Source organism: Arvicola amphibius, chromosome 3 (assembly GCF_903992535.2).
Source record: "Arvicola amphibius chromosome 3, mArvAmp1.2, whole genome shotgun sequence".
NCBI classification, from domain to species: domain Eukaryota; kingdom Metazoa; phylum Chordata; class Mammalia; order Rodentia; family Cricetidae; genus Arvicola; species Arvicola amphibius.
In genome coordinates, this window is record NC_052049.1 from 134,816,985 (window position 1) to 134,842,548 (window position 25,564).

A 25,564-nucleotide genomic window follows, 5' to 3' on the forward strand; every position below is an offset into this window, starting at 1 on the left:
ATAAAGCTAGAGGGAAAAAAAGCCACTGTAGGGGTGCCTGTAAGTTGAAGGAGGAGATGTAGGGGAGAGGACAGCTGATATACCCTACAGATGCAGTGGTTTAGATAGTGTTCTGGATAAATAATCTTGTCTTTCCCATGCTCTCTTGCCTTAGCAGTGAACTTGACCTCCCTTCCCTCGTGAGGTACTCCCGTTATTGCTGTCTACTTTATACTGCATTCTTAAAGTCATGGAGAAAGTGGGTGTGAAATTCAGCACTGGCTTTCCAGGGCCTCAGTGCTCTCTGGACAACACATGGTCCTCCTGTGTCTTTAGCAGAGTCTTCCCCCTGCACTCTACCCTCTCTTGGTCACCCACCATATCTTTGGCACAGATCATACTTCCACTAGTGCATTAATGATTTCAAGTCTGATGCTTGGTCCAAGCTCCTCCCCTGCCATCAGCTGCCCCCTGGCATGTTTGGCATCCCCTCAGGCTTATCACCTTACTTCAGTGACCCCTAAAGATGTCCTCAGATGAAGTCACCTGTCGGGCAGGACTCAGAGGAAGATGAAGGCCCTCTCTGCTTTCTTCCCCACCACCCAACCAGCGAGGACCTGTTTGGAGTCTCTGTCCAGCAGGGTTCCTTCCCCACAGCAAGCCTCATCACCAAGCCTCCATGTCTTCTTCTTGACCCTTCTTCTTCCTTTTGTGCCTTCCTTTCCCTCCTCATCAAGGCTGTTCATGAGTGATTTCTCCCAGGCTAGCAGGAAATCATGTCTGTCTTATCTTGGTCGTCTGCTGTAACCAAACGCCTTAGACTGGATAGATTATAAGCAACAGAAACATGTTGATCACAGATCTGGTGGTTGAGAGTCCCAGATGATGGTGCCAGGGAGCCTGGTGTCTGGTGAGGAACTTTTCACATAGATACTAGTGACCTTCTCTCTTCCCACATGGAAGGAAGGAACGATCTCCCTGGGGCCTTTTATAAGAGCCTAACTTTATTCCTGAAGGTTCTCTCATGACAAAGCACCTATAAGGCTCTATCGTCTTCTACAGTTGCCTGAGAATTGGATGTCCACACAGAGTCTGTAGAATCACACACAGTCCATAGTAACTTGTTTCCTCAACACTCTTACATCCTGGTTACTTCCACCTACCATTTGAGCATTCCCTCTTCCCTATTGGAGATTCAAGATGGAGACACTGGGCACCAAACACTCTAGAGTTTCCTAGAACCATCTCCTCTCCTCTCCACCCCCTATTGACTCCTCGACATGACTTCTTTCAGCTCCAGAAATCGTGAACTATGAGCCCCTGGGACTGGAGGCCGACATGTGGTAAGTGGTGTCCTGGGATCCTGGGGACAGAAGGCCTCAGCCCCTGGTGTAGCTGACAGGTCCCCGAGTGTTCAGACCCCTTCCTTACGCTCCTAGTCTGCAATGCTCCAAGAGCAGTAGACATGCAGCAGGAGGCAGTGAGGCTTGGATCCATGGCCATCAGGCGAGAGGCTAAGCAAGTGCAGACTCATCCTGGGCCAGCCCCAGCTGGGGTCTAGGTAACAGCTAAGTGAGCTTCATTGGTCAGTCCGTCAAGTGTTCTGCCGAAGTATCCCATGTTTCCCTAGCCATGCTGCTGTGATCACTTCTTTACACATTTTATTTGAACACTGCTTTACAGTTGGCCCAGCTCATGACTTGGCTTTCTAAGACCCTGCCCCCTGGGAGGCTGTTCTTATTATTTATTGTCCTCATTTGATAAGCGATGTAGCCTCAGAGGGTAAGGGACGTGCTCTGATGACAGAGTCTGCACACACAGAAGTCGGACCTTAAATCTGGGTCCTCGATTCAATGTGCAGAAAACAAAGATTCTAAATACATCCGGGTCTGTTGCAGAGTGGGGTGGGGAGGAGTGGGGCTTAATATGTCATTCAGGGGGCACCTGGGGAAGGAAGTGACTTCTTGGCCTGGTGTGGTTTGAGGGTGGAACCACACAGCTCTGACATGACTGTCCTTTGCAGGAGCATCGGCGTCATCACCTACATCCTGTGAGTATCTCCAGCCTTGGGTGCAGGCCTGCTTGGCTCAGGAGTTATGAGAGGGGTCAAGTCCACACCTCACCGGAGGCCAAGTCTGAGCTCCACAGTGACAGCCCTGACGGCGCCTGCACCTGCCCCATCTTCCTCCTTTTTTCTCTCTTCTCATCCCCTGGTCCCTTCCCCCTCCCTTTCACACTCTCCTTCCTTCTCCTTCCTTTCTCTCTTTATTGTCCCCTTGTGTCTAGTGGCTTAAACCAAGATTCCCCGCATAAGTAGTGTTTTTTGTTGTTGTTGTTGTTTGGGTTTTTTTTTTTTTTTAATTGCAGACTAGGCCTCATCTGGGACAGGATACTAACACTGTCTCTTTCAGTTTGTGTGGCCATGGACAGGTACTTAACCTTTGGACCTGTTTTTCTTATCAGAAAAGTAGGAATCACAGACTTCCTGCCACGGGAAGTGGTGTGGGCGGAAATAAGCTACCTTGTACAAGTTTCATAGGCCCTGCTTTGGCACACAGGACAGGCTAGTAGGCACTCAGCCCCAGTGGTTCCCAGTGGTCACCCCCTTATAGTGCACATGGAAAATACTATTTCATGGCATTTTCAGGGTAAAAGCCCATAGCCAGAGCCAGTGTTCCACAGTTGAGGGACTGTTCTCAACAGCACAAGCTGGGAGCTCTGTACAGCCACACTGTGACTCTCCCAGCTGCAGCTGAGGCCCTCAACCCTGGCTGCATGGTAGATCTCTTAATACCTAGAATGGCCCCCACTCCACCCCAGATCCATTAAGTTAGAGTCACTAGGGTAGGGCCTTGGCCTCGGTGCTTTTAAAGGCCCTGGCTGGATCTGGTGCCGAGCGAAGGGCAAGGACCCTCCCTCGGTAACTCCAGGGCGGAGGAGTCACCTGTTGGTTCCTCAGTCCTGGTTTCTTTAGAATTCTAGTTTTCATATTGAACTATTAAAGAATTCTACAGGCCACACAATCTTTTTATGACTCTGTGAATTTGATGAGATTTATTTTTATTTTATATTATTTTTCTTAGTTCTGTTTTACCGTGGAACTCTGACTTTACTCATTTAGTTTTGTGATACTAGGAACTGAACCTAGAGCAACTGAACATAGCTAGGCAAATGTGCTACCACTGAACTAGATCCCTGGAACTTTTTAGATTTTTTTTTCTTCTTTTAAGATAGACTCCCCAGTTTGCCCAGAGAGGCCTCGAACTTGTATAATTCCTGTATCAGCTCCCCAGGGAGCTGCGATGATAGGCTCAGCGTGACCAGGCCTGGATGATACTGCTTCATTGAAACCCTGTTTTATCAGAAGCACTGTGTCAGGAACTTAGGATCCTGACATGGAGGAGAGTCAGATTTGCTTGTCCTGGGCTCTGTGTCTGTGGGAGACAAACCATGCAGCTAGTATCAGCCTGTGGGAGCGTGGTTACAATGGAGGTTTGAACACACATCTATGAAACCCAGGGGGAGAGGCTGGAATTGTGGAAGATAGATAAGTAGGTAGGTAGATAGACAGACAGACAGACAGACAGACAGATAGTTAGATGATGGATAGATAGATTTGAACTAGGAGATATAGAATCAAATCAACTCCCCAGATAGTAAAGAAGTGGGTAAGGACACAGACCCATTTCTGGTCTTATGGAAACCGAGGACCTAGGACTTAAACAGGGTTATTTGTGTTTTATCAATGACAGAAATAATGACCAGTAATTCTAGAGCCACTAGTATGGATCAGGGTTACACAAGGCATTTTATCTATTTCTTGTGGTGCTTAAGTTTGATCTTGTATATGCTAGGTAAGTGATACATTCACATTTATTATTTTTTTTAGATGGGGGGGTCTCACTATGTAGCTCTGGATGGCCTAGCACTCTCTGTGTAGACCACAGAGAGATCCTTCCCCTGCCCTCTGCCTTCCAAGTACTGGGATTAAAGGTGTGCACCATCACGCCTTAGCCTTCCTTTGATCTTTTGAGACAGTCTTTCTCTATATAGCTCAGGCTGGTCTTGCTATTCCCCATGCTAAGAAAGCAGCGATAGGAATGGGCATGACTGCCAAGAGGTATTTGGTGAGTAGAAACAGCAAGAGTCTCAGCCAAGTGAGATGTGACAAAGGAGTAGAAAGGAAGACCAAAGTGACTGTCCTCACCAATCATGGCTGATTGGTGAGATGGCGTGGTTAACGGAGAGAGGCAGTGCAAGGATGGGTTTGTGCATAGCAAGAATGTGTCTGGGTGCTTCAGGGGGTCACCGTATGATCCAACCTTGTCAAGCCCGGTGGGGACGAAATCCTGTAAACCTCTGTGCCTCTCAAGTTTTGTTCCGGTTGTTTCTCCATTAGGAAGTTCTTTCTAGAGCTTCTCTGACCATTGACAGCCTGATCATTTATTAAGATAGAGTCAGTGCCAGGTTCAACCACCCTATGATGCTGCACTGCCCCCCCCCACGACCCTGTGCTCCCCCATTTCTTTGTCTGGCCCCTTATTGTATTTTATTTTGTTCTACCAGGAACTATGTCTCTTCTTTTAGCTTCTGAGTCCATTAAACACAGCCTTCCTGGGTTAGGGATTTAGTTGGAGGTTCAGAAAGTGATTTGAATTGAGCCGCACTGAAAAGTCTATTGTTTGGCTTCCTGGAGAGAAGAGACTGGGGCTCCCTGAGTCCATTACTCCTATGTCTCTCTTCCTTTCCTCCGTTACATGGGTCTTTCTCTGTTGTGCTCAGACTAAGTGGAGCATCCCCCTTCCTGGGAGACACGAAGCAAGAAACACTGGCAAACATCACAGCTGTGAGTTATGACTTTGATGAGGAATTCTTCAGCCAGACAAGTGAACTGGCCAAGGACTTCATTCGGAAGCTTCTTGTGAAGGAGACACGGTAAGTGGATAAAGACTGTGGCTTCTCCGGTAGCCGTTCTTTCCCGTTGCCGTTCACAGACATGCCAGTCTGCCCTCACGTTGCCATCTGTGCCATGTAGCCTGGTCAGGTGCTGAGAAGTGTCGCTGGCCGTGCCTTGGCATTCATCTTGTCGTTTTGGTTTTTGCCCTCATCTCCTCCTGCCCAAATACAAATGACTCTGTCTACAGGAGCATACACATTTGTGTGCTTGCACACATGTGTATTTGAAAATCAGGGGTTATTGTGTGCAGTCTTCCATATACGAATGCAGGACTCTGGTTTGAAAGGTAGATAGCGAGCGTTTTGAAGCCTGTTCAAGTTGAGAGCAGAGGCAGGTGGGCCCAGAGAGGTCAGGATAGCAGTAGAGATGAGACATGCCAATCCTACCTCTGCTTAGGGCCTGGACCACTTTCTCTCGAGTACTGGAGATGCTGTCAGTTTTCAGCCATCTCTGCAGCTGTACCACCTTGATGGTACAGCCAACCAATGTCGGACAGGTGAGACACAGACCGCTGTTCCCATCACTTGTCCTCATGGAACTTTTCTGTCTCCTCATCCTCACTGCAGGAAACGGCTTACCATCCAAGAGGCTCTCAGACATCCCTGGATCATGGTAAGGGCACGGTAATGGATGCCAGTGAGCAGGAGGTTCCTCTTCCGCCACCAGAGCTGGCTGTGGCAGTCAAATACAAATGGCTGTTAAGAGGCCTTTGCTTGATCTTGGGCGCTGGTCAAGGGTCCTCAAAAGGCCTATGCTTGTTCAAATGGGGTTATACTGGCTCAGTACTAGAGTACTTGCCTCGTTTGCATGAGGCTGTGAGTTCCATCCAAAGTATTGCAAAAAACAAACAAAGAAAAATATATAAGATAGGGTTATGCTACCATAAGTTTGTATTTCATGGGTTCAGAGAGTCAATGAAACCATCACAGACCTCAGTTAAGACACTTTTCCTTCAGAGGCCAGCTTACAAAATGTTATTTATTGTAAATCATGTTGCAAACAGATCTATGGCCATTAAAACCTTGACTGTAATCAGATCCATTTCCTTCTCTGCCTTCTGGGCTCTCATTAAGGGATGAAATGCAAGTCTGTCATGTAGCTTCTTTAGGCACTGTGTGGCCTCAGGGATTGAGAGAAAAGCCAGATCTATTAGGACAGCTCTGTTCCCTGTTGGAGGGTCAGGGCAGAAAACGAATCCTCACAGCCCACCTGCAGTGGAGGGCTGACTGGTTTTCACAGTTTGACTTGAAAAGCACATTGGGAGTAATAGGGGGACTCAGGACAAGGCTCCACCCCTGGTTCGATGGGCTGAACACTCTGCAGACTGCCTTCACTGTTCACGGAGAAGGCCCATAGGAATGAGCTAAGTGTGGATGTAGAAGAAAGATAGAGACCTATAGATGATAAATTCCTTTACTCCCTAAAGGATAGAGAAAGTCAATAATCTTCCAGGTTGGGATGTTCCCAGAGCCCGAAGCTAGAGGGCCTCTTGGGCTCCTTGCTGCTGAGCATGCTGGCTTTTGCAAAGGCTGCAGTGTCCTGAAAGGCAGATACCCGCAGCCTTCCTCTGCCTGCCATAGCCTGCATGTTTTGGCCCTTGAATGGATGGATGTTTGCAGAACCCTAGTTGCAGCCTACTTGTCTGTGTGAGCTACTATTAAATTCTACGTGTGTGGTAACCCTCTCTAATGGCCATGGAGCCCTTTGCCCTGCAGTGAGCATGCAGGCAGCACCCCCACATTCCTTAACGTTTCTTATGGTCTTGTTGGGGGCAGCAGTGCTAGCCTCGCCCTGGCCCTCCCTCCCGTGTCTTGACATAAGCAGTGAATGCCAAAGAAGCCATGTGTGTGCCTTCCGCCTACAGCTTGGACTGCCCTGTGGAGCACATATCATGTTAATATTCTGGTTCTTCTGTCTGAACACTTACCAGTCAAAAGGAGAAGCCAGAGCCCCTGAACAGTGGAAGACACAACCTGCCCAGCTGAAGACCAAACGCCTGAGAGAGTATACCCTCAAATGCCACTCAAGCATGCCCCCCAACAACACTTATGTCAACTTTGAGCGCTTTGCCCATGTGGTAGAGGATGTGGCCCAGGTGGACAAGGGATGCCTGGCCCTAGCAGGAGCCCATGATACCCTGCAGGATGATGTGGAGGCCTTGCTCGCTATCTACAATGAGAAGGATGCTTGGTACCGGGAGGAGAATGAGAATGCCCGCCATAACCTGTCCCAGCTCAAGTATGAGTTCCGCAAGGTGAAGTCCCTGAAGAAGCTCCTGAGAGAAGACATCCGGACCACGGGGGCCGGCCTTGGAGGTGTAGCCAGGAAGCTGGACCATCTGCAGGTGCAGTTTGAGGCTTTGAGGCAGCAGCTCTCAGCAGACATCCAGTGGATGCAGGAGCTGGTGGGCAGTTTTGAGCTGGAGAGTGGGAACACAGATGGCTTCAGTCTGGGCTCCATGTTCCACCAGAACACCAGTGAGTCCCTATCGGAGCTGCTCAACAGACCACACGTGGAGGAAATCCTGGCCGGCTTGAAGCTCTGAGCACGAGTCTAGTCATAGTGCATTCCCAGTGCTTTGCAGAAGCATGCTGTCTTCCACTCTACTGGGGTACCCCACCGGATTTATCCCGCAGAGTGTGTGTCTTCAGCCCTTCTACTCCCTCTAGAGCTCCCCAGCCACTAGGGTGCTAGTTAGTGGCTTACTTTGCACCCCCCTCACCAGCCTGACTTTCTGAGAGGGTTCTGACAAAGCAGCTGAGCCGTGGAAATAATTAGAAAATGTATCCCCTCAGCGTGCTCTTCTCTGGGGGCTATCTGCCGGGCCCCAGGAGATTCTTGATAACTGAGCAACGAGGATTGATTGACACACCTCTCATGTTCCGTCTGCATGCCTTGGTGCAGATCTTGGCTAATGATCAACATAACTCAGAATAACTTAGCTGGCAGGGTGCTTTCCGGTTACAAAGTTGGGGTTTTAAAATATAGAGAGAAAATACTAACTTTCTTTTAAATTGTCTTCTTACTCATCAAGTCTTGATGTCTGTGACCTTATTGGATCCTTAAAGAACTCTATGAGATAAGAGGCTGGAATATAGCTCAGGTTTTAGAGGGTTCGCCTAGCATCCACAGAGCTCTGGGTTAGATCCCCAGCACAGCATAGACTGAGCTTGGTAGTACACACCTCTATCTGGTACTTAAGAGGAGGAGTCAAAAGAATTGGGAGTTCAGAGTTATCTCTGGCTACGCATTGCTTTTGAGTTAAAGGCCAGCCTGGGCTCTATGGGCCCCTGTCTCGAGGTGGGGAGGGGCTCTGTGAGCTCTGTGAGAAGGTGAATGACAGTGTTATTACTATTCATTTCTGTCACCAGTGAAGAAATTGACTCAGAGAAGAGGAATGAGTTAGGATCATTCATAGTCTGTTGGAAACTCAGGGTGCCCGTGTTTGAGGTGAGGTATGGAGAAAGTCTAGTGAAGCTTAGCAGTAATGTCCACCATAATACTAAAGTTCTGATCCCAGAGGCTAAGGGTTCAACTTTGCATTGAGAATGAAGACAGGAGGCTCACAAGGAAGTGGTTACTCACATTCTAGGCCAGTGGGCCTGAAGTCTGGAAACCCAGAGAGCTTTGGGAAGCACAGTGCTCACTGGGCTCTTCTAGCTTCAAAACTTTGAGCATCATGAGGTTTGTGTGATGTCACCTCCCTTCCCTAGGAGGAAGGCCCATCAATACTTTCATGCAGACAGCACATAGACCCTGGACCCTGGACCCCACGTGGTGCTAGGAGTTTGGGATTGGGGGCAAACTGTATTGTTTCAAATACCTCCACAGCCTCACAGAACACCCATCATAATTGTATTAAATATTATCTCAGGTTAGTGAGAAACAAAGAAAGAATGTGACTTGTCCCGGGTCACCACGTTAGTGATAAAAGTGGGAGCCTTCTGATGAGTCTGTAGCTCTTTCTGATTCTCTTAACCGCTTGGATTCTAGGAACTTATGCTCTGCTTGAGAAGTGGGTGTTACCCAAGTTCATCGATCCATTCAGACATAGTTAGCAGGCACCTGCCAGTTTCCAAATAATTGACTTGAATCTGGGGACGTGGTGTTAAGTAATATCAAACTGATTTTCTACTTCCTCAGAGTTCTCAGTTGAGTGATAGATTCTAGCATTAATCAAGAATTATATAACTGCAAAACTCAACTGGTTCCTATGCTATGAAAGAGAAGGCATCTCTGCAAGCCCTACAGTATGTGAGAGAGACAGAGAGACACACACACATATGAGAGAGAGAGAGAGAGAGAGAGACAGAGAGACAGAGAGAGAGAGAGAGAGAGAGAGAGAGAGAGAGAGAGAGAGAGAGAGAGAAAGAGGGGCGGATCTGCTCAGGAGAGGCAACCATGTATGGAGGACCCTGGGACTGTGGTCAGCTAAGCAAGCCAAGGAGAGAGGTGTCCTCCATGAGGTCATCATGTCAGTGTTCTGTGACAAGAGAGGAACAGGAGGAAAGCTAAAGGAGAGAGGATGGGAGTGTGTATTGTGTAGAGGTAGCTGAGGAAGAGCAGATCCAGTGGGGCTTTGGCATGTTGAGGAGGTCTGCCTTTGTTCCCAGTATCACCAGGTCACCAGGACCAGTGCTGAAGGAGGAATTCTCAGTGGGCAGCGCAGACTAGACTTTGATTTAATAAAGCAATTCTTTAGAATCCTATCTTTTAAAAAAATTAACAAGCTAGATCATTTAAAGTATCACATATAATCACTGTAACAGAAACTATTTTAATCAAATATAAAAACCCCACAATTTTAAGATGTAGGATTATTTTGTAGACAATTAAGAAAGGAAAAAATATCCTGGGCAGTCTTCTAGGAAATAGTATACAACGTGAGGGCAACCGAGAAACAGCGCCACCATGCAGAAGAAACACGCCTGGCTCAATGTGGACTCTGGGTAGAGATGAAAACCTCAGAGCGGAAGGCCTGGCTACCTTTGCAGCATTAATCTTTGGGATTGGACCACATCAGTGTGCGTCAGAAGAGCCCCGAACAGGGACTGCTGTGCCCCGGAGTCGAAGGCAGGGTGACCCCACCTGGCTCGCCAGAACTGTGCACTCTTCTCCAGATGGCCTGCTTCAGTCCAGGCCCACAGCAATGAGATGCCACATTGTTTGGGAGGTGCTCCTGATGTCTGAGGTCTGACATTGCACATCCTGGGATCAAGGAAAGATTGGGAACCCTGTGCCTTACGCTAAAGACAGACGACTCCACAGTTGCTCCAAAGTCCTGTATGCCCTGTCACGGCATGTTGCATACTTGTTTGATACAAGAAGCTACAAACGTCAAAGGTTCTTTCGGTTGCATCAACAGACCTTGACCTTTAGATCTGGTTTGCCTAGAAGAGGAAAGCCATGGATGGGAAGATGCTCCATGAATCTTCTTTGAAGGCCGAAGTAAATGCAAGATTTGAGTGTTGGTGCTTTGGGAGGATGGGAAAGGGAGGAGAGCTGGTTTTCTTGGGTTTGTGGGATCAGCTACTCTGTTCATGCTGAGAGGGTCCCCCGAGGTAAATTACCCAATACTCTCCCTGTGGGGCAGTACTTCTCCAAGATCACACAGCTATCAGCCTCTGAGCTGGCTCAGAGCCACAAAGCCATAAGCCCCAGTGAAACTGTCCTCTGTGTTCATGGCCAGTCGTTGGTAACAGTGTCTCCTCTAGATGTTTTACAACCTGATCTTCTGATGTCACCTGCTAGACAAACTCCTTTCTCCCAAGGTATCAGAACCTGATAAAGGGGTTTCTGAGGAGGCCCAGGAAATAAATGCAGCCAGTGGCCCTGTTTGCCCCTTACAGGCTCACAGCTGGGTTTTTTTTTTCTTTTGAAGACTTGAGGGATTTTTTTTATTTTATTGATTTTTTTTTTATTGAGCACTACATTTTTCTCTGCTCCCTTCCCTGCCTCTCCTTTCCCCTTCAACCCTCTCCCAAGCTCCCCATGCTCCCAATTGACTCAGGAGATCTTGTCTTTTTCTACTTCCCACAGCTGGTATTTTAATAGCCACCTGGAGCACAGGACTGTCGCAGCAGAAAGGGATGTGGGGAGTGGAATGTTTCATTGGGACCTAGAGGAAGGAGGCCCAGGAGTGGCACACTGCTCTATGAACCACTTTTGCATTTAGGGAGGATATATTTATATATGGGGATGCACATATGTGTACAGTACATTTTATACATATATGTGTGCACATGGAAGCCAGTGGTCAACCTTGTTATTCCTCTGGAGATGTCTTCCTTGGTTTTTGTCTTAGGGTTTCTGTTGCTGTGAAGAGATGCCATGACCAAGGCAACTCTTATAAAGAAAAACATTTAATTGAGGTGGCAGCTTATAGTTTCAGAGGTTAGTTCCTTATCATCATGGGGAGCATGGTGGCTAAGAGTATGGCAGTAGGCATACTGGAGTTGCAAAGGGGCCAGTTCAGTTGAACAAATGCTTATTGTATTTTATTTCCAGGGGGAGGTGACAGATAAGGACATGGCAATCCTTGGATAAGAGGTGCAGTGTACTGAGTTCATGGTTGGTAGGGAGAGGTTCTTTAGTAATGTAGCCACTGGTAAACTCACCCAGGCACCCTGTAAACAACTCTCATGTATCTCATCAGAAACACATAGACACACACACACACACATAGACACACACAGACACACATAGACACACATAGACACACACAGACACACATAGACACACAGACACACATAGACACACACAGACACACACAGACACACACAGACACACATAGACACAGAGAAACACAGACACACAGATACACATAGACACACAGAGAAACACACAGACACACACAGACATACACAGACACAGAGACATACACAGACACACACATATACACACAGAGACATACACAGATACACACAGATACACGTAGACACACACAGATACACACAGACACATAGATACACACAGACACACACAGATACACACAGACACACACAGACACCCCCCCACATGACTTGAAAGTAGAAGAGGCACTAGTTAGGAAGAGAATTAGTAAGAGTGGAGGAGAAATAAGAAGGATTAATGGGGTAAGCATGTGTGTATGTGTATATGTGTGAGAATATGATTGAAATACATTATGTACATGTATGAAAATGTCATAATGAAACCATATATTAAATATAATTAATATATGCTAATAAAAACATTAAAAAATTACTCAAAGTGGAAAAAATATATAGTATCAAGCCAATGGGGCCCAGTCAACTGGGAGGTGGGAAGACTTGGTAAGCGATCCTTTAGAGCAGAGGCTCTCAACCTTCCTAACACTGCGACCCTTTCATACAGTTCCTCATGCTGTGGTGATCCCCAACCATAGAATTATTTTCATTGCTACTTCATAACTGTAATTTTGCTACTGTTATCAATCATAATGTAAATATCTGTGTTTTCTGATGGTCTTAGGCTACCCCTATGAAGGGTTTGTTTGACCCCCAAAGGGGTCATCATTCACAGGATGAGAACCACTGAGGCAGAGGTATCAGACACAGCAGAGATGAGTTCTGGCTCAGGTAGGGCAGGAAGGACAGCAGAAGGCTGAGGAGGTCTCAGGCAGCTGCCCCATCACGGAGATACCTGCCTCCTCCCGTGTCGGTAGGAAGAAGATTCTGGGCAGAATCTGGAGGGTTGAGTGCAGAGTGGATCAGGAGCTTGGAATTGTTGAGTCAAAGTTGGAAAGGGGAGGTTACAGAGGTTCAGGGGTTTTTGCTGTAACTTTATAAAGGGGACATTCTCAAAACTGACACAGAAGTCTAGAGGAACAGAATGGGGCAGCCGCTTCGTTTTATTTCCCTACTCTAACTTCTTTAATTCTCCTCCTCTGGCTTCTTTGGAAGTATTTCAAGTACTTTAAAGCAAACTTTAAATGTATCCAACTCATAAGTCCCCCTTCCCCCTTTTGAGACACCTTGCTGTATTATCCAGCCTGGTCTCAAATTCACAATCCTCCTGCCTCAGCCTACCAAGCGCTGTGATTATGGGTGCGTGCCACCAAGCCTAGCAGGACCTTCCTCAAGTGCCTTCCACTTTTTGTTTGAGACAAAGTCTCTCATTCTCCTGGAACCTCACCAAGAGGGCCGGGCTGACTGGCCTCTGGGCTTCCGGGAATCCACCTGTCTCCTCCTCCTGTCTCTCTGTTACTAGAGTTACAAGCACATGGCCACTGTGCCCAGAATTATGTGGCAGGAGGCGGAGGTTGAGCTCAAATCCTCATGCTTGTGAGGCAAGACTTTACTGACTGAGTTGTCTTTTTCATATAATTATCATGTCATCATCATGGCTCTGTCTCTCCATGAACTTACGCCATCCTCACATGACCAGGGTATCTGCTGCATTCAGTTGGTTTGTTTGCATCAGGATGCAAGTAGAGCTCGCACATGGCATTTGGGTGATACCTTTAAATTCTCTTGTGGGCACAGGAGGGAGAGTTTTGAAAAGTTTTTTTCTTTTTTTAATATTTATTTATTTATTATGTATACAGTATTCTGTCTGTGTGTATGCCTGCAGCCCAGAAGAGGGCACCAAATCTCATTACAGATGGTTGTGAGCCACCATGTGGTTGCTGGGAATTGAACTCAGGACCTTTGGAAGAACAGGCAATGCTCTTAACCTCTGAGCCATCTCTCCAGCCCTGAAAAGTTTTTTCTTAGAGACAAAACTTGCTCAACAAACAGAGAGTCTAGTTAAGAGGATTAAAATAATGTCTGTGTATCTGTGCTAAAACCTCACAGGAAAGTGAGGCTAGACCAAGCACGGAAGGGAACATTTTCACCTCCTCCCATTGGTTGACCACTGCAGGACCGGCTCCGGGGTACCTAGCCTTTCTGCTCACCCTGCCCAGGCAGGAGGAGGCGGAGACACCCACAAAGTTTTCGCTTACATCTTCTGGGGCAAACAAGTGTTTGCCAGCAGGGCCCGAGCCCCAGCCAGCAGGGTCCAAGCCCCAGCCAGCAAAAGGAGGGAGGGGAAGAGGTGTCTCCAGGAGAGAGACTTAACTGAGAGAAGGGAGGTCTACCAGACCCAAAGTAGCAGTCCATAGCAGGAGAGAGAAGTGGCTGCCCGCCAGGGTGGCACAGATGGAGACTTGAAGAGCTGCAGTCTATTTGCAGCCCCTGTGGAAAGCCTGGTATTTAGAGAAAAATCACTGGAGGGAACACCACAGTTCCTTTCTCACATTCTTGAGGGTGGCTCCTGCTGCTGCTTCCTCTCCCTGCTCTGTGGATGTCCTTTTAGACCCTAGGACACACCCCTGGGCTGTTTCAAAGACATTTGCATCTGTGTCAACAAAATCTGACTCCAGCCCCAGATTTCTATTTTCTTACCTTTTTCTCCAACACTGAACGTTCCTGGGAGGTTGGTTAGAAATGCCCAGGCTCCCTGGTATCAGTGATAGGCCATAACTGGAAGATGGGCACTCACTGTCTATTTGAAGGGGAAGGAGCTGGAGGCAGACACAGCCTCTATTCAAGAGGAATAATGCCACATTACTTCTGGGGACAGGTATCATGGCAGAATTTATGTCTCTGACCTTCCAGGCAGAGATGACAGCATGAGCCTTTTGAGAGATTCTTAGCAACCAAGGAGCCATTAATGAGGAAAGGCCAGCCTGACAGACTTATAGCTTAGATGGCCTCTTCCTTGGAACTCATGTGGTTGTCTGTAGCATATAGAGTGGCCCTAGAAGGAATTGTCACTTCCTGTTAATAACATGGGACTAGGTCCCTATGACATTTCATCTGGGCCTCTCCGTTCAGTGAGTGATGCTGTTGAGCCAATAGGAAGTGGAGCTGTCCTTAGTACAATTCCCCTGTCCTACATGTTGTCTCTCCAGCTATGGGGGTGGGGTAGGGGGTAGCAATGAGACATTTGTCTTCTAGGTGAGGAAACCTATCAGTAAGTACATAAGAACTCTCTTCTCTTCCTGAGTCTGCTGACCAACGGGTTCAAATTTCCTTATGAAAAACAAATACACCCTACCAGGATTAGGCTCAAAGGTCATTCATGGCTGAGTGAATTGCACCTCTCAATGGTATTATAATAGCTGATGAAAGTGTCCTGGGCACTTTATCGGTGGTGTGAGCAGGTTCAGATTTAGGATTTCTTTATTATATTTATTTGGGTGTGTGTGTGTGTGATGTATATGCACATATAAGTGCCCCATGGCCCATGTGTGGAGATCAGAGGACAATGTTTTTGTCACATGGAATCTGGGATTGAACTCGGGTCATCAGGCTTGGCAGCAGGCACCCTTACCCACTGAGTCATCTTGTTGGCCTGGGTCTGGAATTTCATTCCAGTCTGTTTGTCAGGAGCTCAGGGAATCAGTGCAACAATGCAGCTAGTAAGAAGGAGCATTATTGACTTGGGGGAGGAAGGAGGAACGGCCTGGAGGCATAGACAAGGGCACTAGCAAATCCCAGTGTCCTCAGGTTGCTTCCCCCACTGCCAAGCTGATATCATTGGGTTCCACACACGATAAGATCACGCGGGGCTCTAGTAATGTCAGAGTCAAAGACATTTGAGTTACATGTGACATACTTGGGAGCATGGGGTGAGGTAGTCCTGGCATGGACCTCATGCCAGATGCCAGCCCAAAGCTGTGTGGATGGTGCCTGGTGCCATGAAGGGAGATGAGGGTGGAGCTGGGCTCTGAATGTGGTTTAGGTAGGACCAGCTCTGAAGAGCCTATGGGTTGCCTTCTGCAACTCTCAGTATGACAGCATCACAGGCTGTGAGAACAGAAACAAACAGCTGCGTGGGCCTGAGGGATCATCCTGGGCAGTTGTCCTGGGGCCGCAGGATCCTCTGAGAATCCATGGAAGTTATCAACTGGCCTGGGAACCATTGCTTGCCTGGACACACACAGAGACACAGACACACACAACCTTTACTCCCATAAATAATATATCATAAACTGCGTGATTCAGTGGTTCTTAATATTTTTACAAGCTTGTACAGCCACTGCCACTTTCAAGGCCCAGAACATTTTTATTAGCCCAGAAGGCAAACATGCTCTTAGGGCTGGAGAGGTGACTCAGCAGGTGAGGGTACTTGCTACTTTTCCTGAGGACCTACGTTGTATTCCCAGAAACGACAGAGGGTATTGGTTCCCCATGAAGCTGGAGTTGCAGGCAGTTGTGAGCTGCTCAACATGGGTGCTGAGAACCAAACGCAGGGCCTCTGGAAGAGCACCATGTGCTCTTAACCACTGAGCCATTCCTTCACCCCTTTATTTTATTTTAATTATGTGTATGGGAAAGGGGGAAGGTGCATGTGAGTCAGGTGCCTGAGGTGACCTGAGGCATTGGATCCCTGGTAGCTGGAGCTACAGGTGGCTGTGTGCTGCTGGACATGGATGCTGAGAACCAAAGTCAGGTCCTTTGCAAGAACAGAATGCACTCTTACCCGTTAAGCCTTTTCTCCAGGCCCAGGATCATTCTTTCATAGCCATTCCACAATCTCTCCTGGCCCCAGCTAGTAACCTCATTCCTGACTCTATATATTTACCTCTTCTGGCCATTTCATAAAATGGAATCACACATAGTTGGTCTTCTGTGCCTGGCTTCTTCCTCTTTTCAAGCTTCATTCATGGTAATCATGTCTCAGAACTTCACTTGTTTTCATAATGAACACTCCTAATTAGTATCACATTGTATGGCTCGGCCACATTTTGTTTATCCATACGTCGGCTGATATGCTTTTGGTTGTTTCCACTTCCTTGGATCTTAAGAATACTACATAAGGTGATCTGGCTGCAGTGTCTGCCGCTCCATTGTAGTTGATCTGGCTGACTGGGTGGCTGTCTCTTTCCTATTTCATGTGTATGTCTGCCAAAGCTTGGTACTTGGTCAAAGATGGCTCTCCCTGTAGAGAGGACTGTTCTCCTGTCAAGGACATATGAGTTATCTCTGCTCTCCTGCTAGAACCTCCAAACAAACTCTCAAGAATGGTGCTGGAGCCAGAGAGATGGCTCAGCAGGCCAAAGGTCCTCGCTGCCAAGCCTGACGACCTGAGTTCACTTCCTGAGACCCTCATGGTAGAAGGAGAGGATGGCCTCCTGCAAGTTGCCCTCTGACCTCCATACACACCTGCCCCACCCCCAGCTGGTAAATAAGTAAATGTCATTAAACAAAAGAATGGGGCTACTCTGACCAGTCATATACAAATTACACTCTTAAAATCGACAGACCATTTTAGGATATCCACAGACTCCCCAAAACCTATCTCTTTGGCTAGGAAAACCTTATTTTACTGTTTTACAAAGCGGGGGGGGGGGGGAGTGGGTTGGCATTTAAAAGGAAATGGAGAATGGCAGCAGTCGGGTTATTGCTGCTTGCTGGGTGGTCCTGGATTAAGAGTGTCAGATCCATGGGCTCATTCAGGCTCACTAGCCCTGGCAAATGGATCTCAGTATTACAGGTGAGGTGACTGAGGCCCAGAGAAGTCGTGGTGGATGCTTTGCAGTGAAGGATTTAATCCGTGTTGTAACTGCCAGATGGTGAATGGCAACTGTGCATCTGTCCTCATTTGACCCCCACCCCCCGCCCCACCCCACGAAAGCCCTATTTCCTTCCATTTCTTAGTACCAGAGGAGTGCCATACTTACCAATAGGCACGCATTTTACCAAAACCAGTCAGTCCGGGGCTCCTTGACATAGAATGATCCTCTCCCCAAAGTTATTTTGATGGCTCCTGCTTCCAGCTTTTTTCACTTAGAGATGGCAATCATGTCTCTGTCTGTCTGTCCGTCTCTCTGTGTGTGTCTGTCTCTGTGTATGTGTCTGTCTGTTTGTCTCTGTCTGTCTGTTGGTCTCTGTGTGTATATGTGTCTGTCTATCTGTCTGTCTGTCTGTCTGTCTCTATGTCTCTGTCTGTCTCAGTTTCTCCCTCCCCCACCCCATATATGCATGCACTGTGGAAATAATAGCTCAGGGGCACCCAGGAGATCTTCTGGGCAGTGAGACATTTGTAACATCACCCTTCCTGTGACATTTGACATTCTCACTGCATACCTTGCTGGGGAAGGAGGTACCAGAGGCAGGCTGAGGGCAGTGTGTAGTCCAGGATCTTTGGGGATGTGTGTGGCTGCCATCTGAAACTCAGTTGACACTGTCACGCTGTTTTATCTCTCAGCCGGTGGACAACCAGCAAGCCATGGTGCGCAGGGAGTCCGTGGTCAACCTGGAGAACTTTAAGAAGCAGTATGTCCGCAGGCGGTGGAAGGTGCGTCAGGGCTTGGGGTGAAGGGGCAGGAGCCCAGTGGGGCTCCCTGCTTCTCTCCGGATCTCTGTGCACATTTTACCTGGCGTTTCTCTTCTTCCTTCCCTCAGCTCTCCTTCAGCATCGTCTCCTTGTGTAACCACCTCACCCGCTCCCTGATGAAGAAGGTACACTTGAGGACAAGCGAGGACCTGGTGAGTCCGTGCAGAGCCATTTGCTGGGCACAGCTCCTAGACTCTGGGAATGGATGGAAGAGGGTATTAACTATTTTCAGCCTCTTCTGCCCTGGAGGCTACAGTGTGACCAGCAGAGGGATGTGTTTGAGGGAATGCCAAGCATCGTTTTCTAGGAGCTGTCTAAGGGACGACAGCTGTCATTCCACCCCGCCCTCCGGCCCTCTGGGAACTATGGAAATGAGTCCCATTAGACCATCCAAAATTTATTTCTGGCCACGTATGATGGTGCACATCTATAATCCAAGCGCTTGAGAGGTGGAGACAAGAGGGTCCAGGCCAGCCTAGGTGACATGAGAATTTCAAACCACCTCACCTTAAGAAATTCATTTCTGACAACCCCAGTTCTTTAGAATGGGTGCTAGATGCCTTCTACACTTGCTTTTAAGACTGCCTGTATCAATAACACTTGATAATATGTTTTCTTGTTATATATTTTTGTTTATTTCCTTTTTTGTAGTACTAAGGCTTGAATACCAGACCTTTTAATATGCTACGTAAATGCTATACCATTGAGCTACATCTTTGGCCCTTTAGTGTATGTTTAAAACAAGAGGCTTATAATGGAATATACTCATGGGGGGGGGGGGTGATTTCTAGAGCTAGTCTTCCAGAATTCAGATCTGCCACTTACCTGCTGTGTGCCTCCAAGAGGTTACTTCATTTCTCAGTTCCAAAATGTCATCATTGGTAAAATGGGGATGATAAGTTGCTACATTGTTGGACAGTGAGTAGGCTCACTTGATGCCCTTTCCTTAAGGCCCGGTGGGTAAGTGCTCAGTGTGTTAGCAGTTATTAGCGCTGCTTCAATCCTCTAGTTCTTGAAATGGGTCTCAGTGTTAGTGTTCCAGTTGTGAGGGGCTCCCTGGATTCGTTCCTCCTTCCTCATCCAGTGGAGAGAGCCAAGAGTGTCTGGAAGGTAGATATTATGATAAAAGGTGACTCTTAGCGGGGGACTGCCTGGCAGTCGTCCTGTGTGAACTGCAGACACTTAGCATGAGGCCTGCACCCTAGCTGCTAGCTCATCCCTGGTCTCCCCGTGACCCCAACATGCCCTGAGGGGTCCTCTTTCTTCAGGCTGAGCTCCTGTTTGTTCCTACTCTTGCCAGGACTTGAGACCTGGTAGCTCCAGGGGCCTGTGTGGCTTTCCAACACTGAGCCCCTCTTCTGGTCACCAGCCTCATGGACAGTGGAGGAACCAACTTTGCCCCCTCTGAGAATCCCTGCTCGTCACAGGCGATTTTGCCCAGCTTACTTTTGTATCGTTTGACCCTGGCTCATACTAAAAAGTTGTCATTCAGCAAAGCTTGGTTCTTTTTGTTGTCCTACTCAGATGTGGTCCAGGAGGTGTTTGGCTAAAGTAGATCTTGACCTCAGCTTTCCAGCTGGCTGAGGCTTGCCTGGAGGGGTGTATGACGGGACACCGGTCATGTCTTTCACACTAAGCCCTGGACTTCTTGTCATGATATAGCTGCAGGGTGGGCTGTAAAGAATTTAAATTTCTTTCTTTTTTTCTAGTGCAAAATGTAGTCTTTTTTTTTTTTTAAACTCAGATATTTGGGTCACTTGCTCAATGACTTATTCTACAGGAAGAAAATGCTGGGTCCCATATACATGTTGTATGGTTTTTCCTATTGGGCTTTCCTTAAACATTTCTTTAGAAAGATAATAACAGGGACTTTTGTTTAGGAAGCATAGAAATTAAACACTTTGAGGCCTCATTTAAATTAGGATTATTCTTTTAATAATTGGAATTAACTGGAGCTGGAGAGATGACTCAGCAGTTATGAGTACTTTTTGCTCTTCCAGAAACCCAGGTTTGGTTCCTAGTGCCTATGTGGTGACTCACAGTCCCCCCCTCCCCCCATAGCTCCAATTCCAAGGGCTCTAACTCCCTCTTCTGGCCTCCATGGGCATCTGCATGCATATGGTCCACATACATTCACTCAGTTACACAGACAAAATAAAATAAAACCTTATAGTCTGAGCAAACAAAAGCCCTTACAATAATAATCACGACAATGTAGCCTCCAGGTGGTTGTTCTAGCTCTGCTTCAGCTGTGGGGGAGGGGGCTGCCAGGTTGTACTTTCGTGAAAGTGGAACTCGGAAGCCATTCCCTTTGAAAGGCTTTGCAGTAAAGCTTGCCGAAGGCATGGTTGAAGTCAGTTGAGGCTGAGGGTCTGGAGCGATGGCCTTACGGAAAAATCAACCTCTTCCCCACAGGCTGAGCTCAGGAGATCCAGTGCCCTGCAAACCACCTTTCCAAGTGGCCTTGATTATTGACAGGCACAAATGGCATTAGATGACATTTTCACTGTTGTAACTGGGCTCCTCCTGGCACCTGTTTTCCCGTGGATGCCCTACCTGCTTCCCTGCCTCCTGAGAAGGAGGCCTCAATACAATTAGTTTGGCCTCATTTCAAGTCCCCTCCTATTGCTGTCTGCCAGAGGTCTCTGGATGGCGCTAAGGGCTTCCCTTTGACATGGCCTCCACTTCCCCCAGCTTATAAGTGCCTTGCTTGAGTATATGGACTTGGGCTGCTGGGTGTTGCTCTGTTCGCGTCATCCTGTGACGCCCCGTCCTGGGTCTCTTCTCTTCCTCCCCAGAGGAACTGCGAGAGTGACTCGGAGGAGGACGTCGCCAGGAGGAAAGCCCTTCACCCCCGGAGGAGGAGCAGCACCTCCTAACTTGCCTGGTTTTCAGTGGCTGCCAGGGAAGTTCACGTTCCTTGTGTTCCTTCTATGCAAGCTCTTGGACCCTGCTTGTCACCGGTACCCAGACCTTCTGTGTTCCTGAGCACAAGAGAGAGGAGTCTGCAGACTCAGAACATTCGGGAGACCCTGGGAGCCTTGGCTGTCTCCTGCTGAGGAGTCTCCGGCATTCTCCAAGCTCCTACATCTCCAGAAAACTGGCAGTCACCTGTCCGCTAACCTCGAAAGCTGGGGTGGGGTGCGGGCTGAGGAAATGGCTATAAAGGAGTGCCATCTTCCTCAGGTTTAGGCAGCTTTCCTCACTCGGTGACAGCGTTCAGAACCAGCCCCGGCAGACATCATATCAGGAAGACAGAAGCCGACCCTATCAGGACGCATGCGTGAAGAGAATTTCTAGAGTGAGGGACCAATCTTGTGACTTTCCAGAATTCACAGGAGTCAGGATGTCCAACATCAGACTGTACAGCAGCCTCTTGTCAGCCTACTGTGTTGTGATTTTTTCCTCATTTTTATTATTAAACTTCTTGTTTATCTAATGTTTGGCTGTTTTAGGAGCTATCTCCATCTGTTCCCTTTAGCCCGAGACCCTGCGCTTGGGGAACACCAGATGAACACTGAGATGGACAGCATCTCAGGAGCTCCTGAGCAATCCTTTGCCGACAAGATGCTGGCCCTTGCATCCTCTCTTGAAAGTGTCCAGCCCGCTCCTCCTCATAGAAGGCCATGACGCTTCCACCACCGCTGCTGGCAGCCCTCCTCTTAGGGGATGACTTGCAGCTCTGCTAAGTTCATAAGCTGAAGTCCTGGCCCTCAGTGTCACAGACTGTCACTGTCACTGGAGATAGAGTGATAAAACAGCTTGTGGAGATAAAATGAGGTCATCAAAGTAAGCCCTGATATGATATGACTAAAATCCTTCTAAGAAGGGGAGGATTGGGGCTGGAGAGAAGGCTCACTGATTAAGAGCAATTATTGCTTCTGCAGAGGACCCAGGTTCAGTCCCAGCACCCATAAGAGGCAGCTCACTGGTGACTCCAATTCCAGGGCATCTGATGCATTCTGGTCTCCACAGGCACCAGGTATATGGTACTTGTACAAAGACGCAGGCACTCATACATGCACATAAAAAAAAAATAAGAAATTTCCTTTGGGCATGGTAGCTCAGGTCTGTAATCCTAGTGCTCAGAAGGCAAAGGCAGGAGGATTGCCATGAGTCCAGACTGGGATATGGTAGCAATTTACCATATGTGGCGCTGTATACCTTTAAGTCCTAACTACGTGGGATGTTGAGGCAGAAGGATAACTTGAGCCCAGGAGTTAGAGACAGCCTGGTCAACAAGGAAGAACAGGAGAAAGAGGAAGCAATTAAGACACAAAGAACACAGGGAAAATGGCATCTCCAAGCTAAGGAAAGAGGCCTCAAAAGAAGATAGCTGCTAGATGTGCTGTATGCCTGTAATCCCAACACAGGAGGATCATGCTACAAATTTGCAGCCACCCTGGTCTACACATAGTTCTAGGATAGCCAGGGTGACATAGCAAGACCCTGTCTCAAAAAGTCAAAAGGTGGAGGCTTGAGGGGGGAGGGGACTAAAACCAACCCATTCTGAATCTCAGATATCCAGCTTCTCTGGTGAGACAATGAATTTCTGTTGTTTAAGTTATCTGGTTCTGTGTTATGACGGTGATAGCAAACTACATACCTGTCAGTCCCAGGCAAGAGAGACAGGGGATTTTAACAGTCTAGACAGAGAAGGGCAGAGAAGGATCCTGGGGGAAAAAGGAGAAAGCTGGGGAAAAAAGCAGAGTAAATATAGTAAGGAAATTTCTACCACATTCAAACCCAGGCCGTGCTTTCCTGGCCATAAGAATGGCTTTGTTTACCAGAGTCTAGGAAGACTCCTGGAAGCCCAAGGGGACGTGTGCTGGGGAGAAACGAAGGAAGTCTGGAAAGGAATGAGTGGCAGAGTGGAGCTCAGGAAATGAGTCAGGAAGTGTGTGTGTGTGTGTGTGTGTGTGTGTGTGTGTGTAGGATAGAAAGAGCCCAGGGTGTATCATTAATTCCCTTTGTTAGCAGTGAGGGGGTTTGTTGTTTGTATAATTTTTTTACATTTTTTATTGATTGACTGATGATCGTGTGTCTGGAGATGTGTACATGCCACAGCACACATGTGGAGCTCAGAGGACAACTTGGAAGAATCAGTTCTCTTCTATCCCGTGAGTCTTAAGTTTGGTTTCAGGTGATCTCAACCTGTCAGGCTTTGTCAGCAAGCGCCCTTACCTGCTCAGCCCTCCAACCAGCCCTCGTTCGTTTGAGGCAGGATCTCATGTGCCCCAGGCTGCCCTTGAAGTCTTGATCCTTCTACCTCTGTCTCCTAAAGGGCATTACAGGCGTGCACCAATAATATAGTCGAGGTCAACAGTGAGTATGTGAGTATTTCAGTCACACTGTGTGAGAATCACCCGAGCTTCCTTCTTGCTATAGATGAACCCAGAGCAAAACACCCCCTCCCGCCCACCAAGAACAGAAAGACTCTAGTTCCAGAGAAGCTCGCAGCAAATGGAAGCCACACACTGCCGAGTCCCTGTGGCCTCTCCTTGTGAGCAGATGGCAGCATGAATGGAACAAGCCCAGCAGAACCAGGTGTGTAGGCTCTGAGGGGGGAATCGTTGGCCAGCTGACACCTGAAGGTGAGAGAGGCCACAGTGTGCCCTGATAGAAGTGGAAGGATGAAAACCATGTTCAATGAGAGACGTTCTTTGAAAAGCTCTGAGGTGCCGGCCCCAGAGTGGCTGCCTGTGTGCTTGCTAGACGCCACGTTAACATCCCACAAACACACACACAAATACTTGAGCATGCACTGTGTTTTAATGTCCGCCCCACCATCTCCCCGACTCCAGATCTTAGCGTCCACTTTCCTTTCCCACTCATTTGTTTGCCAACAAAACAAACCAAACATCACCCAGCATATTCTGGAAGCAAAAGAAGGTCACATCTCTTTTTTCTTTTTTTTTTGGTTTTTTCGAGACAGGGTTTCTCTGCAGCTTTTTTAGAGCCTGTCCTGGAACTAGCTCTTGTAGACCAGGCTGGCCTCGAACTCACAGAGATCCGCCTGCCTCTGCCTCCCGAGTGCTGGGATTAAAGGCGTGCGCCACCACCGCCCGGCTAGAAGGTCACATCTCAACAAACAAGTGCACCATGAGGTCCCTCCCTAGAAAGGAAATCCAAGCCCCATGCTCCATGGGCAATCAAAGTAAGTACACGTGAAAACTGAGCTGTTGGAAGGGACATCGGCTCTCAGCCTTGGAAAATTTTCTTTCCATCTGCCCAGGCCCCTCCACCCCCAGTTTGATGTCAGCCCCATATTGTTCTATTCATGGTTGCTGCAACCCCAAAAATACCTCGCTTGGCATCAGTTGAGAAGGCCCCATTCTCAGCAAACCTTCACAGGCTTAGGGACTGTAACCGTGGAAGAGCTTCCAACAGTAGTTAATTGGTATTTCAAAGGCCCGGGCACAGTGGGTGTGCTTCCTTCAAGCTCTCCTCTTCTCGATTTGTCCCTTCCTCTCACTGATAGCCTCCATTAGCAGCAATTCACAATGGATAGCTGAATTCAGATTTCCCTGAATCCCTTACTCACTGGCTAGAGCTCACATACCTCGCTCTTTATCCAGAAAATAGTTGATTATGTTATCTAGGGACAAAATGATATTGTGAGATCTTCCATTCGATCCTCGGTTAAAGAAAAAAACAAACAAACAAACAAATCTGGCAATGATTCCAAGGGACCTGGGCTTCAGCAGAGGCGGCTTCTGCAATCCTGTTCACAACCTTGTAAGGGAAATGAGCTCTGCTTATAAGGATGGTGAAGCAAGCCTCATCCGAGTCGAGAACGGTGCCTCCTTCTCCCAGCTGGAGCACTTGGGAACTGGATTCCAGCCCAGATTTGCCTACCCTGCTTTCACATTCTTTAATACTTTTCCTGGAAAAAAAAAAAAAAGTGGTAAATGAAAAAAATATCCTGGAGACCCACATCCAGTATGGTACTGTTTATTTTAAAGGACAAATCTATACATAAGAAGATTGCATTTTAGAATTGGATGACCTCAGTAAAAATCCAAGGTGAAACCACTTCACAGCAGCTTTGGTGGGGGAGGGCAAAGTGGACGCCCGCTGTGGCTCTGTGTTCTGCTTTTTTGGGTTTGGTTTTGCAGAACTGAGGATTAAGCCCAGGCAGGCCCTTGAATGTGCTAGACAAGCACCCAGCCACTGAACCCCTGTTGTCAGGGCTCCTTCAATTCCCCCTCTCTATTTCCTTGTTTTGCTTGCTGGTGTTGTATTAGTAAGAAGTGTCATAACAAAATACCTCAGTCTGGGTGACTTGCACGGTAGATATTT

General features: G+C 47.8%; 1 protein-coding gene across 4 annotated transcripts in view; it reads left to right on the forward strand.

The window, feature by feature from the left end:
* The window catches only part of Dapk2 (death associated protein kinase 2), a 119,034-nt gene extending 97,333 nt beyond the window's left edge, over positions 1-21,701 (forward strand). For 3 of the 4 annotated variants that reach the window (XM_038322305.1, XM_038322306.1, XM_038322307.1), the window contains 7 exons: positions 1,274-1,322; positions 2,003-2,029; positions 4,762-4,914; positions 5,503-5,548; positions 18,134-18,223; positions 18,331-18,414; positions 21,061-21,701. In XM_038322305.1, coding sequence (XP_038178233.1) covers positions 1,274-1,322; positions 2,003-2,029; positions 4,762-4,914; positions 5,503-5,548; positions 18,134-18,223; positions 18,331-18,414; positions 21,061-21,141 — 530 coding nt within the window. In that variant the 3' untranslated portion in view covers positions 21,142-21,701. Of the gene's footprint in view, positions 1-1,273; positions 1,323-2,002; positions 2,030-4,761; positions 4,915-5,502; positions 5,549-6,866; positions 9,200-18,133; positions 18,224-18,330; positions 18,415-21,060 lie in introns of those variants that run through there. The other variant, XM_038322308.1, reaches the window with a different exon arrangement.
* The last annotated feature ends 3,863 nt before the right edge of the window (positions 21,702-25,564 follow it).